This window comes from Phascolarctos cinereus, unplaced genomic scaffold (genome assembly GCF_003287225.1).
Source record: "Phascolarctos cinereus isolate Bilbo 61053 unplaced genomic scaffold, phaCin_HiC Scaffold_3;HRSCAF=262, whole genome shotgun sequence".
NCBI classification, from domain to species: Eukaryota; Metazoa; Chordata; class Mammalia; order Diprotodontia; family Phascolarctidae; genus Phascolarctos; species Phascolarctos cinereus.
Window position 1 is genome coordinate 257,305,143 of NW_027555736.1, and position 19,318 is coordinate 257,324,460.

Consider the following 19,318-nt stretch of genomic DNA (forward strand, 5'->3'; position numbering starts at 1 on the left):
ACAGAGCCCAGTGGTACCACTGGTAGCCCGGTGACTTGAAGAAGCTCTTAACACTGGATAGACAGCAAGAAGGCATAAGAAGGAGAACTGCTGCTGAATATAGTAGTAGGAGGGTACTGGGGCAGAAGACTCGCCCCTGCCAGACAACCTGGAAAGCTAAATGGGTGAGAACTAAGAGGATAATCTCCTGTAAAACCCCAATCACCACCATTTTCTCACGATCACCACAAATTTCTTGACAATGCTGCCAAAGAACAGGGAACAGCCTTCTAATTCAAACTCATAGTAAAATTAACTTCTACAAAAAAACCTTTTTTTATACCCTTATATAGACAAGGTAAGCACCCAGAATATAAGAAAACCTACAAAGCACCAGACTAGTTATGGCACACACTGTTAAGAGCTGGACAAGGATCATGATTCACCAAGAGACTAATCATGAAATTTCAGGAAAATGAGTGTGAGCAACACTGCCTAATGCTGCAGAAATCTGAAGAAAGATGAGAACAGACACTAGGTCACTGTGTTTACATATTAGAGATCACTAATAATCTTGGGTAGAGCAGTTTCAGTTACCTGCCACAAAAAAGTCAATACACAAAATTTGAGGATGCTAAAACTATGCTGAAATTGCCACACTGTCAGCTCCAACTCCACATTTCCTTTTCCTTCAATGCCCATCCCCTGATCCCAAGGGCTGTATTAGTGATTGTTGACTGACATTTCTTTTGTACCTCTTGTTACCACTAGCAACCCCAATCTCAAATGATCCATAATCTTTTCAGGACAGTGTAAATTAAGATGAGAATTCATATATTTACTTGTATGAACATGCATCTTCAACAACTATAAAAAGGTGATGTGATACTGAGACAGACTGGACTTTTGCTCAGAAGACCTGGTTTAAAAAGGACCCACATGTACAAAAATATTTATAGCAGCTCTTTATCTGGTGGCCAAGAACAGGAAATTGAGGGGATGCCCATCAATTGGAGAATGGCTGAACAAGCTGTGGTATATGAATGTAATGGAATACTATTGTGCTGTAAGAAATGATGAGCAGTAGCACTTCAGAAAAACCTGGAAAGACTTACATGAACTTATACTGAGCGAAACAAGCAGCACCAGGTGAACATTGTAACAGCCACATTGTGCAATGACTGAATTTGATAGATTTAGCTCTTCTCAGCAATGTAAGGATCTAAGACAACTCCAAAAGACTCATGATGGAAAATGCTATCCACATCCAGAGAAAGACCTTGACCTCTGAATGCAAATGGAAATATACTATTTGCTCTCTTTTTTTTGTCATTTTGCTTTGTTTCTTCTTTCTTGTGGTTCCTCCCATTGATTATAATTCTTCTTTACAATATGACTAATGTGAAAATATGTTTAAGACGAATATATATGTAAAGCCTACATCAGATTGAATGCCATCTTGGGGAGCGGGGATGGGAGGCTAGGGGAGAAATTTTAAAACTCAAAATTCTATGGAAGTGAATGTTGAACACTAAAAATAAATTTAAAGAAAAGAAAAAGACAATCTGGTTTCACACATGAGTTCTCCCAATAACTGTCTGCATGAATTTGACAACTTGACTTCAACTCTCTAGGCCTATTTTTTATTTGCAAAATGAGAGAAAGGACCTGAACATTTCAAAAGGAGAAGCTAAGAGTGGCAGGTATTCATTGGCAATGAAGCAGCAGGCAAAGTACTTAAAGGAAGTATTTTTCAGGGTGTATCATCACCTTGCCTTCATCAGGGCAAAAACTCTCAGTTCATACATGCCCTTAGGGACACCAAGTTTTATTATCAACCTCTATCCACTGATCCCCAATGTCTGCAGAAAAATAAAGCTGATGGCACTATCAGTCTATTTACACAGTACACTAGGCACTATTAAAGAAAAAAAAAGAAATAACCTCTGGTTTCAGGAAGCTTACATAATACTAGAGGAATACACAGGTAAATAAATAGAAAATAAATGAGTAGGGTGGCATGGTGGGGACGGCAGTGAGAGTCTGCTAGGCCTCAGTGCTGTCAGAAATGGCTTCATGGGAGATACAGCACTAGAGCTGAGCCCAGAGAATGGTGAGAATTCTGAAGGGCAGAGTTGAAAAGACAGTACATTCTGGAAACAGAGATAGTCTGTACAAAAGGACAGAGGCACAAAATATAATGTTAAATTCAGGGAATTTAAGTCTAGTTTGGCTAGAAGGAAGTAATTATTTTATTTATTTGTTTACTGTTTTAACTTAAGCAGATTGTGGAGGGCCTCAAACACCAGACTGAAAAGTCTGTATTTTATCCTAAAGGAAATATGAAGCTTCTAAAGAGTTTTAAGCAGATTACCACTGTCAGACTAAAACTTAGGAACATTACTTTGGTAGCTACACGGAGAACGGATTACAGTGAATAGTCTTTCTGAATAATAACTATTCACCTCCAGAGAGAGAATTGACGAACCTGAGGGCTAACTGAAGTATAATTTTCTCACTTTATTTTTTTCGAAATCTGGCTGATATGGAAATGTTTTACATGATTTCACATGTATAACTGATATATTTCCTGCCTTCTCAGTGGGAGGGGAAAGTGGTGGGAGGAAGGGATTTTGGATTGAAAATTTAAAAAGAAAAGAATGTCAAAATACATAAATAAAATTTAATAAAGTGAACAGATAACATTTATATATTCCTTTAGTTTGCAAAGTACTTTCACACATTATTTCATCTAATCCTCATAATAACTTCGTGAAGTAGGTGCTACATCATCCCCATTTTATTGATGAGAAAGCTGAGACTCAGGGAGCTGAAGTGACTTCCCCAGGATCACATAGGTAGTAGAAAGGACAGCATTTGAAGTCCTCTAACTCCAAATCTAGTGCTCTCCCCAGTAGATCGATCCTATGTGTTATCTCAGTGATACAGCACTCTCTCTATTCACATTACAATTATTCTATACCTTAACCTATGAGACTCTTGTCCACTGCTCCTATAAATCATCCACAAGGGGTCTGCCCAACACACTGCAGGGGACCTTCTAGATCTCATTATTGGGATTTGGCAATTGACTAGACATGGAAGTAATGAAGAAGAGTCAAGAATGACTCAGGCAGGGGCAGCTAGGTGGCTCAGTGGATAGAGCACCAGCCCTAGAATCGGGAGGATCTGAGTTCAAATCCGGCCTCAGACACATAACATTCACTAGCTGTGGATTCTGGGCAGGTCACTTAATCCCAACTGCCTCACCAAAAAAAAAAAAAAAGAATGATTCAGGGTGAGAATTCTCAGAGAGTCAACTAAAATTTATTAAATGCCTATTAAGTGTCAGACACTGTAGTAAGAGCTGGGGAATCAAAGAAAGGCAAAAAAACAAACTTTCTTGACCTCAAAAGAGCTCATGATCTAATAAAGGAGTCAACATGCAAACAACTATGCACAAGATAAAAAGCCTCAGAGACAAGGCATCAAGAAGGAGGAAGGTTGGGAAAGGCTTCTTGCAAAAGGTGGGACTTTAACTGAGATCTGAAGGAAGCCAAAGAAGACAGGAGGCAGAGATGAGGCAAATAAGTAAATGGTTTTTGGTGGGGTGTGTGTTAGGAGTTTAGAAAGAGGGGGAAATATTACCTACTAAGATCTGTTTTAGGTATGCTGAGTTTGAAAATTCAAACAGACATGTCCAGCAGGCAGTGTGGTGATGCAATATCGGAGTTCAAAACAAATAAGAGTTAGACGCATAGAATGCATAAAAACAACTGGACCAACTGAAGCTAATGAGATCACAGAGGGAGAAAGTGTTAAAGCCAGCACAAGGCAGACATAGATAGACACAAACACATAGAGCAGGAGATGTAAAGGACACTGAGAAAGAATGGTCAGCCAAGCAGGTGAGAAGCGGAAGAGAATCATATCACAGAAAGCAAGGATGAAGAGAGGATCCAGGACAGAACCAAAAGATCAGAGAGGATAAGGACTCAGAAATGGACACTTGATTTGAGATCATTAGAAACCTTAGAGAAGTTTCCATTGAGCAGTGTGGTCAGAAGGTCAGTTTAAGAAGTTGAAAAAACAAGTGTGTATTGTTTTACCTAGGAGTTTCACTATGAATGGAGATGATGTATACTATGATAATTTGATAGCCAGGCACGGTGATGATTTTAGAATGAAGATTTAAGCATTTTTGAAGGCAATAAGAATGAAGCTAGTAGATAAAGTGAAAAATGTTGGAAGAAAGGAAGGAGGTTCAGACTCTTAAAATCTGGCCCCCTTGCATTAGTGATACAAATGCTTAGATTCCTTAAGAGTCTGCCCAATATAACGGATGTTCTAATAAACTTTGTCTTTGGCTAAAAGAAGGGTTGGGCCGAATTCTTTGGGCAGAACCCGTGTGTCATAATTTCAGGGTCCCAGCACTCCTAAACCCCTACATCTCAACAATTTGGTGGCCCATATGGGGAAAATTGCCTAACCTCAAGTTCTTCTCCAGCCAAACTGGAAGTTATGTAAGCCTCCCCCCTCTTCTTTCTTGCTCTGCAGTTGGGGTCACTCTCTAAGCACTTAGGAAAGCTTGGAGGTGTTTTACAAGCAGACAGTTATGAGGCTGTCTCAAACTCAGCCTGACCCTCTCAGGCTCTCAGTCCACTGGGTCAGTTCGAGGCCATGGACCTGGGTACACTTTTTTTTTTTGTTAAGGCAATTGGGGTTAAGTTACTTGCCCAGGGTCACACAGCTAGTAAGTTTCAAGGGTTTGATCTGAGGCCGCATTTGAACTCAGGTCCTCCTGACTTCAGGGCTGGTGCTCTATCCACTGCGACACCTAGGTGCCCCCTGGGTGCACTTTCCACAGCATAGAGGACAAGGATGGACGCCCTATCCAGAAGCGTATGCCCGATTCTGTCAATTCTCCGGATGCTAGAGAATTGGGAAAACTGCAAGTGCTTTTTGGTTCCCTGAGGCTTAATTACTCCCTTCCCTCTAAACCCCTGGATCTTCCTTCATGGAGGTTACAAGGAAAAGTTAGAGCAGCCAAAAACATTTTAGCAGATTCTGGAGGTTTTGTGATTGACCATTAAGGAGTTTTGAAACACCTCTGTACAGCCCTAGTCACTCCACTGCCTTGCCAAGAGGGTATCTGTTAACCCCTCTCTTAGAAGAGAGAGTTTCACCCTTTCCCCCTCACCTTTGATTTCCCCCTCCCCCACCTAGGGAAAGGAAGGAGGGGAGGGGCAGCAGCTACAGCATGGACCCCACTGGCAATGGCCTTGGGCCCTGGGGCAACCTTTGCCTGGAAGCATCACTCAGGTTCAGCTCAAGGTAAAGAAGCTAGCCTCCAAACTTGGGTAAGCACACTCTTTTAAAGTTGTAGTTTTAACTGTTATTGATGACATGTCGATTCTCTGCATAATTTGGAAATGTGTTTAACAAAACTGAAGTCACTTGGTTGGTAATGGGGTTTGGTTCAATTTCAAATTGGTGAACTTTTTGTATCAGTTATGGCAAGCAACTTTTCATGATTTGGTTACCACTAAAATAATTTGGCTATTGTTGGTTAATTGTTTTAATGTGTAAACTTGCCAAAAAGCTTGTTTGGATTTTACCTTGCCGAGTATTTCCAAGTATACAGAAATAATCTCTAAGATTGGCTTTTTACACCAGGACAAATTTAAATTTGAGATGTAAATCTTGAGAAAGTTTTTCCCAAGCTGGGATTAGTGAAACCTGCTGTTGGAGGTGTAAAAGCTCATGAGATTTTATTTTGAGTCCATCAATAATCAATAATCTACCATCTGAGAAAAATGCCACAAGCTACTCAGAGAGATTGTGATATTGGTCAGCATCGGGAAAAGCTAAGAGGACAATTTTAGCCTCAGTCTATAATAATATCCTCCTGGCTCAGTTTCCCCATTATGTTCCTTTGAAAAGGAATGTTACCCACCTGGCTATTCCTGAGTCTGGCTGTGAGGTGGATTTGATACTGCATGGTTTGAAAACTGGATTATCTGAATCCAAACAGAGCTAAGGATGTTTTATCTTGTCATATCTGGGCCCGGCAGTCTCTTCTGTCAGATCTGTGTCTTCTAGACTACAGGCCATTCACCTACAGTTGATAGCAAACAGCGGGTACCAACCAATGTACCCTCTATAATTCTCCGCGCTGGGTTCCAGTCAATCTCCTCTTTGGAACTCCCTCGAGGCAGGGACAGCTCTATGCCCCTGCCAGCAGGAAGCAGTTTCAGAAGCCAAGACCTTCATACCTTACCTCAAAAGAATTTGGGTTCCATTTGTTTGAGGGGGGAATGATGAGGATGGGATCTAGACCCCAAAAAGGAAAAACCCTGGACTTTCCCACAAAGCCAAATCTCTGGCTTTCCCCTGAGGCTATAATCCCATCAACTGGCCTTTCATTGTTGCTACACCCAATCCCCCAATTCTGTTACCCTCAACCTAGCCTAGCCCTCCATTATCTTACCTCCCTATGGCTTACTTCCCTATGGCCCCCTGGCCACTTCCCATCCTTCATCCTAGCTAGGCTCCATTCTCCCTTGGCCACATGTTCCAGGTCCCTGGCATTCTATTACCTCACAGTCCCAGCAAACTGCTTAGCCTTTCCTAGATCCCTCCCACAGTGTTTCTGTACATAAGGTCCATCTTGTCTCCATTAAGGTGCTCAGATTTCTTAAAATGTAGCCACTGCTCAAATTCTTAAAATCTGGCCCCCTTGCATTAGCGGTATAAATGCTTAGATTCCTTAAAAGTCTGCCCATTATGTCGGATGTTCTAATAAACCTTGTCTTTGGCTGAAAAAAAAAAAAAAAAAGAAATGAAGGAGAAAAGTCCAAGAAATAGAAGGGGATGGGATCACATAAAAGAGCACAAGTAGGGGGCAGAATTCACAATAAGAAAGACCAGCTGGCAAATGAAGAGAGAAGAAAAGAGTAAATGAAAAGAGAATGGGGGTTAACAGTGAGGTTTACAGATGAGGAATGGAAACAGGAAATTCATAACTGACAGCAGCCATTTTCTCAGTAAAAGTAGGAGACAGTCTTATTACTGAAAGGTGCAGTTAAGGAATAGACAGCTTTTAGAAATAAGGCTTAAGGATGCAGGAAACGTCAATCAAGAAAAATTAAAAAGATTGCCATGCAACCACGAAAGCCTAATTAAGATCAGATATATTTTTGAGAGGATCTAGTTGAAAGAATTCGATTACATTTGAATCAATAGACATTTATTAGGTGTCTACCATGTGATGTAGAGGAAGAGGTGAGAGTGAGGATAACTCAGTGTTAAAGTTTGACAAGACATGAGTGGTGATGAGACAAAAGGTCAAGATATACAAAAGCAGAGAATAGTATGTCATTAGAAGGAAAGAAAGGTCAGAATATAAGTAAAATGTTAAGGAACAGGAAAGGAAGGAGTAACTGGAGTTTAGAGCGAGGAAGAAAATATTAGAAAAGATGGAAGATTATGATCAGAAAAAAAAAAATTTAGGGTTCACCATCATGTAAGTAGCAGTTATAGGTGAATCAAAGGTATGACCGTCCTCTTATAGCTCATGGTAGTTAAGGAAGCTAATGAATTGAAAAGCCTGCATAACTCCATAAGTGGTTTCCTTTGTAGTCCTATGTATTTTATTTTATACATTTAAAAATATTTTGAGGAGTCTAGAGGATTCCCAGATTGCCAAAGGGATCCATGACACACACAAAAAAATTAAGAAACCCTGCTCTAGGTTAAGAAAAGATAAAATGTGGAAATTCCAAAAGAGAAAGTTTCCAACAGCCATTGTAGAGAATGATAATAAGCAGTCAAAAAGGGAGTTAGCTTCTGTACAGCAGTGAAATAGACTGATAATGGACACTGTCATTGTTTCATTATTTCTTCCAGCAGCATCTGACCACCAGGGAAGAAGAATGGAAAAGGACAGGAGTTGCTAAAAGTGAGCTAGGTATAAACAGAAGATTAAGGGCCAAGAACATGGAGAAGTCATTACTTACTACTGGGTTAAGCATGGGTAAGAAGGGAAGTGAAGCTTCCAATCTTGACAAACTAGATAAGAACCAAGACACCAAAGGTAAACAGGTATGGAAGAAGCAGAAGCTACATGTGGGATGAGAGTTCACAAGAAAGAAGCCAACCAGGGAATCATGTCTCCTAAGAAGTTGAGAAGCAAAAGATATGCTGGGCATCTTAGATGTGAGGAGGGGAACATCTTGGTCAAAAGCTCCAAAGTCAAGCTTCCTGCCCTCAAATTAAGAGGTACAACATCTTGGGACAACTAGGTGGCACAGTGAATAGAGCACTAGCTCTAGAGTCAGGAGTACCTAAGTTCAAACCCCACCTCAGACACCTGACTGGACAAGTCATTTAACCCTGATTGCCACACCAAAAAAAAAAAAAAGAGAGAGAGACAGAAAGACACACACACACACAAAACATCTCATCCTAACTGTATTAAGAAAGTCCTGAATGACAGGAGTCAAACATGAAGCACACAACACTTCTAAGAGCACTGAACCAGATTAAAATGTAAGTGGGGAGTAAAAACATGGTTTAGTGGCCCATGTTTCTATTTGAGTTTGACACTAAAATTGCCCTAAAAAGTCTCCTTCTTTATTTCTTAGATGAGCCAGAGGCTATGACCTCTTCAAGAAGCTAGATGCTTCTTGTCACCAGTCACCAGTGAGAACCTACCCTGGGTGGGGCAATGTGGCACTGGAAGGCTAACCTTCAAGTCAAGTGAGAACTGTATTCAAATCTCAGTTAGACACTTGCTATCTATAATGATCATAACCTAATCAATAAAGCTCTTTGGTCCTTAGCTCCTTCCATTTGCAAAAAATGGAAAACACCTATGGTATCCCCCTCACAGGGTTTTATGAAGATTAATTAAGAATAGTAAAGCAAACCTTAGAGCACTTCATAAATGGCTATTATGATTAAGTCAGTCTGAGAAAAATAGGAACAAAAAAGAGATAGCAGGATTACTGTATTATCACACCTATAATCCAAAATTTAGCGTTTCCTCAATGCAGCTAAATTATTAGAAAAGCTGAAAACAGAAAATCTTAGCAGCAAGTTTCTCTGATTTCTAAGATATACAGAGAACAGAGTCAAATATACAAGAAAACAGCCATTCCCCAACTGATAAATAAATGGTCAAAGGATATGGATGGGCAGTTTTCAGAGGAAGAAATCTGAGCCATTAATAGCCATATGAAAAAAATGCTCTCAATCACAAAAATTAGAGAAACACAAATTAAAACATCTCTGATGCACTATCTCACACCTGTCAAATTCGCTAAGATGACAAAAAAAGAAAAAGTACAAATGCTAAAGGGGCTATGACAAAACAGGTACACTGATGCATTGTTAGTGGGGCTGTAAACTAGTTTAACCTTTCTGGAAAGCAATTTGGAACTACACCCAAAAAGCTACTAAACTGTGCATACTCTTTGATCCAGTAATAATATGACTACTTAGGTCAACAGCCCAAAAAGACCAAAGAAAGAAGATAAGAACCTATATTTTAAAAAATATTTGTAGCTCTTTTTGTAGTGTCAAAGGAAACTGAGGGGGTGCCTGTCAATTGGGGAAGAGTTGAACGGGTTACGGTGTATGAACGTGATAGAATACTATTATATTGTAATAAGTGAAGAAGAGGATGGTTTTAGCAATAACTTGGGAAAACCTGTAAGATCTGATACAAAGTGAAATGAGCAGCACCAGGACAATAACAGCAATATTGTGAAGATAATAAATTTTAAAAGACTGCTGTAATTTTGAGCAACACAATGATCAACCATAATTTCCACACCATGTACCTCCACATACAGAATTGATGGACTCAAGAGCGCAGATTGAATCTTCTGTTCCTCTCTTAATGCAGGAATTTGTTTTGAATCACTATACATATGTACAATAGGTTTTGTTTTTCTTGCCTTCTCAGTGTGTGGGGAAGGGGAGTGCAGAAGGAGAAAATTAGAAACTGAAAATAAAATTTAACTTTTGGTGGGGGGGGTTTCAAGGCAATCTGGGTTAAGTGACTTGCCTCCCAGGGTCACACAGCTAGTGAGTATCATGTGTCTGAGGACAAATTTGAACTCAGGACCTCCTGACTCCAAGGCTAGAGCTCTATCCACTGTGCCACCTAGCTGCCCTATTAAAATTTAATTTTTAAAAAATTAAGTGTTTCCTGTCGCTCCTGAGCACTGCAAATATGATTTGAGCCTGAAGACGGCAAAGGAGGTACCACACATGGCTGAAGAAAGCTTTCTGGAAGACATCCAACCTTAGAAGTATTTCAAAGTCCTAATATCCTGCCACCTAAGAACCATCAATGCTAACTTTGGACTTATAGGCCAGAGTAGCTCCAGAATACAAAGAATCATACTCAGGTCACTTCGACCCTCTCCAAAGACAAAGTTCTACTACCAGGCTCAGTAGCACTGGTTACTGAAGCTAAGAGTCTCACTTATGCACCTATCAGCTTCGTAACCAGACAGCTGCTTAACCTCTAAGTCTGTTTCCCCATATTCAAAATGCTGTACCCACAAGAATCTTCTGAGAACAAATGTAATATTCATCAATAAATCTAAGCGCCTCATATATGCTAGGCACTATACTAGGCACTAGGGAGACAAAAACAAAGAACTGAACAATTTCTACTTGCAAGCAGTTTGCACTCTTTTTTTTCTAATTTTTTAAAATTAAATAAGCATTTATTTTCTCTCCACCTACAAAAGAAAACACAAAAACAAAACCCTTAAAACAAAAATGTAGAGTCAAGCAAAACAAATTCTAACACTGGCCATGTCCAAAAATGTATTTCTCATTACGCCTACTGAGTCCTCTTAGGAGGTGAGTAACACTCTTCATCATCAGTACTATGGAACTATGGCTAGTCATTTCATCGATCAGAGTTCTTAAGACTTTCAAAACAGATTGGGCTAACTAACTGTGGAGGAGAGGTTGCAGAGAAAAAGGCAAATTCATGCCCTGTTGTAGAGCTGTACCCTGATCCAGCCCTTCTGGAAAGTAATTTTGAACTATACCTCACAAGTTACTAAACTGTGCATAAGAATCCTAAAATCCAATAGGCCTACACTCCAAAGAGATCAAAAAGGACTCATGCACAAAAATATAGCATCTCTTTTTGTAGTGGCAAGAAAAAGGAAATCAAGGGAGCATACATCAATTGGGAAAGAGCTGCACAAATTATGATATATGAATGTAATAGAATATGATGTATTACAAGACATTATTAAAGGGCAATTTTCAGAGATCCCTGCGAAGACTTGTAGCATATCATAATGGAAGAAATATATATGTATGCATACACAGAATATAAAACATAAACTACATGCAACATAAAGTAGATATTCAATAATTAAATTCAACATGCTTTGTGAGGGAAGGCACCAGAAAGTGGGGAGAGTGGAACCAAGAAAATCTTCATGAAGAAGATGACATTTGAGCCTCCTCTTAAAGGACAAGAAATTCCATAGGAATTGAAATGAGAAGAGAGTACATTTCAGGCATATGGGTCAATGGAAAGGCATGGAGGTACAAGATGGAATGTCCTGTGTATAAAGCCAGTTTGATTACACAGAATAACGTCCAATGAAGCTGAAAAAAGCTAGGTTGAAGTTAGTTATTTAGATTTCATCCTAGAGGCAACCGCAAGCTATATAAGGCTGACTTAATATAAGCATTACATGGTCAGATCTGTGCTTAAGGAAAATTACTATGGGGGTAGTATCATAGGATAGATGGTGAAAGACAACATACTGCGACCACTTAGGAAGTTGTCCCTATAACCTAGCCAAGAGGTAAACAAGTTCTAAGCCAAAGTGGTTAATGTGCTAATGAGAAAGAGTCAGATGTAAAAAATATAAGGTAGAAATAACAACTAATTTATGGGATGAGGAAGAGTGAGGAGTCCAGAATAATGCCAATATTATGAACTGAATATTAGACTGAAAAGATAGTGGTGCCTCAGAATGAAGTCTAGAAGAGGGGGAAGGATGAAGGGAAAGATAAGTTTAGTTTTAGACATGTGGAATTTAAGATGTCTCCAGGCCATCTAATTTGAAATTTCTGAAAAGCAACTGATGATATGAGACTGAAGCTCAGAGGAGACACTTGGGTTGAATACATAGAAATGGAGTCATTTGCATAAAAATGATAGTTAAATCCTTGAGAGCTAAGATTAGGTTACCAACAGAAGCTACAGAAGTAGATAAGAAGAGGCTCTAGGAACACCCAGTTATAAGATATGATATAAGACAAGCAGAGCAGTCAGACAAGGAGGGGGGAACCAAGAGAGAGCAGTGTCACAAAAAGCTAAAGACAACAGAATATCCAGGACAAAAGGGTAATAAGCAGCATCAAATACGACAGGTTAAGAAGAATTAGGACTGAGAAAAAAAATACCAAAAATTGGACAATTAAGAAGTCACTGGTAACTTTGGATATGGCTGTTTAACTTCAATGAGGAGGTTGGAAGCCTGATTACTACAAGTAAAGGAAAAAGAAAGAAGAAACAAAGTGGAGATACCAAGTGTTTTAGAAAGCTTGTGTGAGGAGTCTGAAGTTCAAATTTCTACCCATGTCAAAACTTGCTGAAGAAACACAGCAACTTAAGAACAAACCTGCTAGCACATTGTGCTATAGGCACCCTCCACCTCTTCCCAAAATGTAGGCAGATGGAAGAGTTGAAAGGGCAGCCAACCTTTGAGGCCCAACCAGGAGTTCTATGGCTCGCGCCTCTAAATGCTCCTTTGGGCTTCCAATGATCAGTGGAAGCCACAGGAAGCATGAAGTCAGGGAACTGGCACTGAAGCAGCGTAAGTACTTTGCCCACCCCAACTTCAGGAGACCTCAGGATCTGCTTATGTGCTGCCCTTCATAGCCCACCTACTACTAAAGTCACTAAACAAGGCACCAGTGTCTATCTGCATCATAGTACTGACACTTCATAGCACCGTCAACAATTCTGTTTTTTGTTTTGTTGTTTTGTCTTTTTTGGTTGGGCAATGGGGGTTAAGTGACTTGCCCAGGGTCACACAGCTAGTGTCAGGATTTGAGGCAGGATTTGAACTCAGGTGCTCCTGACTCCAGGGCCGGTGCTCTATTCACTGCGACACCTAGCTGCTCCCCACTGTCAACAATTCTGACCCGACACCTGAGCTTTCAAAGGCAAACCAAAGGGGAAGCAACTCATAAGAATTATTGACAAAGGAAGACTACAGAAGACACGTAGGGAAAAGGCCTGTGAGTTTTACTGGAGGGTGTAGAACCAGAGAGAACCTATACATTAGCATAATCATTCTCCAAAAGTACATCATCAAAGATGTGGGATTCCAAACTGGCTGGAGGAAGAAAGTACAAATTTGAGACCATTAAAAATATATTGTGACATTTTAAATGCCATCTTTAAAGATGACCCTAACTCACTGCTGTTGGAAGTGACTGGAAATCTAAGTCAGAGAACTCCTCAAATTTGAGAAGGTATGTTCTTTCAGGGTATCACATCATCGCCCCCACCCCTCCTCAGCAAACTACCAAGCTTCAGCCACCAAGTACTACTCCTTCCATCTCCAAAACTCAACAAGATGTGTCGTCGGACCTTCATCTAGGAGGTAGCTCATTTTACACTTGGAAATCACTTTTAAGAAAGGTTCCCAGGTAGTCTAAATATCAGCTAAATGCTTCAGGAGCAGTTGAAATATTCCCAATTGGGCAATAAACAATCCTAAAGTTCCCCATTAACCCAATGCACAATGCCATCCGGTACCCTTATCTACCACAAACAAGACAAAATGCATCAGAACTCCCTCTGCTCCTCGGTGCACCTTCCCAGACAGACTTTACCATCCTTCCCAGCTTCACTTCTAGAAAATGATTTTGAGAACCTGTGCCTGAAAAAAAGAACACCTTCCCCCCAAAAAAATTCCAACACCAACTGCCCCCACCACTAAAAAATCCACTGCCTACCAAAAGGTTCCCCAAAGGCCAAGACCCAAAAAAAGTATTGGAGTAGTGCTGTCCCCATAGCAGATCCCACTCTCCCTGCTACTTAGGTCTTCCTACACCTCCCTTCCATCACTCAGGGAAACTGAGATCACCACAAAGCAGCCTATATACATATTTCTTAAAAAAAAAACACACATACACCACCCCCCCAAGCACCCCCACCACCCCCCTCCCCACCCATGCCATGCCTTGCCACTTTCTTACCTTTCATATGCTACCAACTCTAGCCCTAGCTTTAGCTCCGAACTTTGGCAGGTATCAAATATCCCCCCCTGGCTTCCCCGCCCCCCCCCACGTTCATAAAGCTGTGGGACAGAGGAGCTCATTCCCAAGATAAGATACTGATGACCAGGCGACATCCACAGCTTCCCTCCGACCACCCAGAGTCACTCCCCAACTCTCCCTTCCCCAGCCCCAACATTCTCAACAGCCAGGCCGAATGTTCGCCCCCCGGGGGGTGGGGGGATCGAGGGGCCCGGGAAGGACCCAGGCCTTCAGGATGGAGGGGGAGGTGGCTCAGATGGGAGCGGGATGGCTCGGGATGGGGGTACGGGCTTCAGACCCTGCACAGGAGGCGGGATGGCGCGGCGATGGCTGGGGCCCAGGGAGGAGGGGAGGAGGAGCGGGGCGCTGGCCGAAGAGGCCCGGCGGGGCCACACGGGAGAGGAGGCGAATGGAATCCAGGCCGGGCGAGCGGCCGGGGAGGGGCGGGGGAGGGGAGGTAGCAAAACACGGGGCCGGGACGAGGGGAGCGCGGGGGAGGCCCCGGGCAGGTCCGGGCTGGCCCGGCTACAGGACGCGCTGGGTCGGGGGCTGATTCGGACTCTGCCCGAAGCTGGGGCGAGAGGCCGCGGGGCGGCAGGGGCTACGAGGAGGGGGGCTCACCTCCGACCCTGTACATGTTGGCGGCCATGTCGGGCTCCGGCTCGGGCTCCGGCTGCGCAGCGCGGCACGGGGGGCTCAGAGGCCTGGCCTGGCCTGGCCTGGCCCGGGCCCGACGCTCGGGGTTCGCAGGGCGGCGCGGCGGCTCCTCCAGGTGGGGGAAATGTGCTGGAAAATGGAGGATCGATCGGCTGGGGTGGGGGCGGGGGCGGGCGCTTTAAAGGGGCCGCGCTTGGTCCACCCGGCGCCGCTGCCGCCGCCGCCGCCGCCGCCGCCGCCGCCGCCGCCGCCGCCGCCGCCGCCCGAGGCCAAGGGGAGGGGGAGGCCCTAGAGACCCATGGGAGTGGGCTGGCCGGCTCCCAGCAGCACCTCGAGCTTCTGCTCGTCCACTCCCCACAAACTGTCCCCTTCCTCCCTCCTCAGTCTTCTTCCTGCCCCTCCCTCTTCGCCTCCCCTACCCTCTTCCCGGCCTCCCTGGCCTCTCCTCTCCCTACCGCCTCTCTCCCCTCCCTTCCCCTACCCTCTCTCCGCTCCGCTTTCTCGCTCTCTGTCACTGTCTCTGTGTCTGTCTGTCTGTCTCGCCCCCACACACACACACACCCCACCCCCCCGCCTTCTCTTTTCTCTCCCTCCTTTTTCCCCCTAAACAGGCAGACACAAAGAAAGCAACCACAACTCCACCTACCTTGCCAAAGGCTGGGGCCTCCTGTGTGCCCCCGCCTGTGCCAAGTCTGTGGTTGGGGTCTCTCCTGCAGGCAGGAGAGCTCTACTCTCCAGGCTGCAAGGAAAGGACAGACCGAGCCAGGCCAAGTGTGCATGGCCTCTCAAAATTCATTCATTCATTGGACAAAGTTCTTTATGCTGGGTGCATGGCCTTGTGCTGGGGCCCTGAGGTAGACAAAGATGAAAAAAAACAAAGGGGCCCTGACCTCACTGAGCTCAGCTTAATGAAGCATGAATAAGATCAAATATAATACTGTACCAAGAGAGAATCTAATTAAGGCTTTAAGAGAGGAACACAATTCTCAAAGCTCAAAGCAAGATTCATTGTCATATTAGCAGCTGATATCTTAAAGAAAGAAAGGAAAATATAGACTCCCTATAGCCAGTCTAATTAATTCCAAAGAGTAAGGAGGTTTAGGTTTCACCTTAAGCTTAGGTTAGTGACCACCCACTCTCCCTTTCCTCTAAGGATGATTTAGGAGGGAACATTTGTTTAAGAAGGAAAATATCCTTGTAATTCATAATTTATGAATCATATGATCTTAGAGGTGGAAAGGACCTCATAGGATGTATGAAATCCTCTCTGAAATGCCCCTGATAGGTGATGATCCAGCCTCTCAAAGACCTCTAGTTAGCCAATAAGAATTTATTAAGCTCCAGTGTCAAGCACTGCAGTAAGCACTGAAAATACAAAGAAAGGCAAAAAGATAGTCACAGACCTCCAGAAGCTCACAAGCTGATGTGGGAGACAACAGGCAAACAAAAATATACAAACAAGCTATGTACAGGTAGGAAATAAGTAACAAAGGGAAGGCCTTAGAGTTGAGGAACTGGGAAAGACTTCCTGTAGAAGAAGGGATTTTAGATGGGACTTGAAGGAAGCTAAGAAAGTCATGAAGCAGAGATGAAGAGGTAGAGAATTTCCAGGTATGGAGAACAGCCAAAGAAAACGCCTGGAGCTGAGAAATGGAGTATCTTGTTTGGAGTGTCTCGTTCATGAAAAGCAAAGAAGCCAATAGCACTAGACTGAAGAGTAAGTGGAGAAGTATAAGAGGCCTGGGAAGGTGAGAAAGAGGGGGATAGGTTGTGAAGGACTTTGAACACCAAACAACTTCGCATTTGATCCAGGAGGTAATAGGGAAGCACTGGAGTTTTTTGAATAGGGGATGGTGGGGAAGGGTAATATGGTTGGACCTGTACTTCAGGAAAATCATTTTTACAGCTGAGTGTAGAAAGAACCTAAATGGGAATGCCTTTTGGCAGGCAGACCCACTAGCAGTTTATTGGAAAAGTCCAAAAGTGAGGTCATAAAGACCTGTACCAGGGGGGTGGCAGTATCAGGGAAGAGAAGGGGACATATATGAGAGATGTTCCAAAGGTAAAATGGACAGGCCTTGGCAACAGATTGGATGTAGATTGTGAGAGACAGTAAGGAGTCAAGGATAGCTCCTAGGTTGCTGCAAGCCTGAAGCACTGGGAAGATGGTGGTAGTAGGGAAGTGTTAAAGAACAACAATAAAGAAGAGTTGTTAGGATAAGAGAAGAGTTTAGTGGAAAAGCTATAAGTTCTGTTTTGGACATGTTGCATTTAAGATGTCTATTGGACATTCAGTTTGAGATGTTTGAAAGGCATCTGAAGATTCAAAACTAAAGGTCAAAGTTGAATACCTCTCTGATGAGAAAATCATCAGCATAGAGATGATAACTAAATCCATGTGAGTTGATGAGACCACCAGGAGAAGCAGTATAAACAAAGAAGAGAAGAGGGCCCAGGACAAAATCCTGTGGGACACCTACAGTTAGAAGGAATGACTTGGATGAGAGATCCAGCAAAGCAGGCTTAGAAGTTGCAGTCAGATAGGAGGAGAAAAATCAGGGGAGAATTGTGTCCCAAAAACCTAGAGAGAAGAGAAATCAAGGAAAAGAGGGTGGTTGATAGTGTCAAAGACTTCAGACTCATTCAGAACAGACCATTAGATTTACCAATGAGGAGATCACTGGTGAATATAAGATTGGAACCCAAATTGTAGGGGGTTAAGAGGAGGGTGAGAGGAAAGGAAGTGAAGGTACCCATTGTAAATGACCTTAGACACAAAATGTAGGAAAATATAGGATGATATCTAGCAGGGGTGAAGGATCAAGTGAGGATTTTTTGAAGATGATATAGATGTGAGCATGTTTATAAGCAGTATGGAAGGAGCTAGTTGAGAGGGAGACACTGAAGATAAATGAAAGTGTAGGGATGAGAGAACTGGCAGGATGTTGGAGGAGACAGGATAGAATGGATTGCTTTTGCAGGTAGAGGGACACCTCTTTTTTAAGACAGATGAAGGAGTATATATTGACAAAAGGCATGTGATAGGAGATGAGAAAAACGAGAGAAGTAGTTCATGTTGAATGGCCTCAATTTTTTCTATAAAATATGTATCTAATGCAACAGATAGGTCAAGAGGGATATGGATTGAAAAAAGAACATTATTACATTCACTGGTAACTTTGGGAAGAGCAGTTTGAGTGGAGTGATTATGTCAAAAGCCAGATTATAAAGGGTTGAAAAATTAGTTGATGGTGAGAAAGTGGAGGAAAAGAATGTAGACAGCTGAAAATGGCGGAGTAAAAGCAGTGACTTGCTTGAGCTCTCCCCCAAACCCCTCCAAATACCTGTAAAAAATGGCTCTAAACAAATTCTAGAGCAGAGGAACCCACAAAAAGACAGAGTGAAACAAATTTTCAGCCCAAGAAAACATAGATGGTTGATAGTAGAGGTCAGTTGTACTGGGCTGGGAGAAGAGCACAGTCTAGCATGGGTGCATAGGCAAAGTGGGGCCTCAGTGAACCTAGAGCAGGCCTCAGGGGACTGAATCAAGGGGAGCTGTTGCAGTTTCCAGACTTTTCAACTCACAAACACCAAAGACAACTTAGAAAGTCAGTAGGAAAGGTCTGTTGTTCCTGGGTGAGAGAGGAACATGGCCCCAGTCCTGGCGCAGCCCCTAGGCAGTAGCTGCTTCCAGAGCTCTCAGCCCACAGACTATGGGGGGATCAAGTGGCTGATCAAAGGGGGATTGCAAGGATCTCTTTGCTGGTGCTGAGGCAGGATTCTCTTGCTTTGCCAGTGTTTGGATATGGGTCACAGTCCTGGGTGGCAGTACTAGGGAAAGGAGGAGCACTGGCATGGTGGAGCTTGTAGTGGTCATGGAGAGAAAATCCTCCTCACACTTCCAAGGCAGAAAAGAGTGCTTGTAGTCACTCATAGACCAGAGCACAGGCCAGAAAAGGAACAAACACCTCTCCTTAGATCATACTACCTTGGAAGAACTGAAAATTTATGGGTACACAGAAGTATCTTGGAAAACAGCTGCACAAAACCTCTGAAGCTTGGGACAGTACACCCTCCACATTGGAAGTAGATCCCTACCTTAAAAAAGAGTTTAAAAGTCAAGTAATTGGCTAGGAACATGAGCAAATAGAGGGAAAAAACTCAGACTGTAGAATCTTACTTTGGTGACAAAGATTAAAACATACAACCGGAAGAAGACAACAAAGCCAAAGCTCCTACATCCAAAGCCTCCAAGAAAAATATGAATTGGTCCCAGGCCATGGAAGAGCTCAAAAAGGATTTTGAGAAGCAAGTAAGTAGAGGAAAAACTGGGAAGAAAAATGAGAGTGATGCAAGAAAA

General features: G+C 42.8%; 1 protein-coding gene across 8 annotated transcripts in view; it reads right to left on the reverse strand.

Moving 5' to 3' along the window:
• MTA1 (metastasis associated 1) overlaps positions 1–15,752 on the reverse strand; it is a 212,526-nt gene extending 196,774 nt beyond the window's left edge. For 6 of the 8 annotated variants that reach the window (XM_020974878.2, XM_020974877.2, XM_020974875.2 and 3 more), the window contains exon 1: positions 15,605–15,752. In XM_020974878.2, coding sequence (XP_020830537.1) covers positions 15,605–15,737 — 133 coding nt within the window. In that variant the 5' untranslated portion in view covers positions 15,738–15,752. Of the gene's footprint in view, positions 1–14,922; positions 15,186–15,604 lie in introns of those variants that run through there. The other 2 variants (XM_078151572.1, XM_078151575.1) reach the window with 2 other exon arrangements.
• Positions 15,753–19,318: the final 3,566 nt, after the last annotated feature.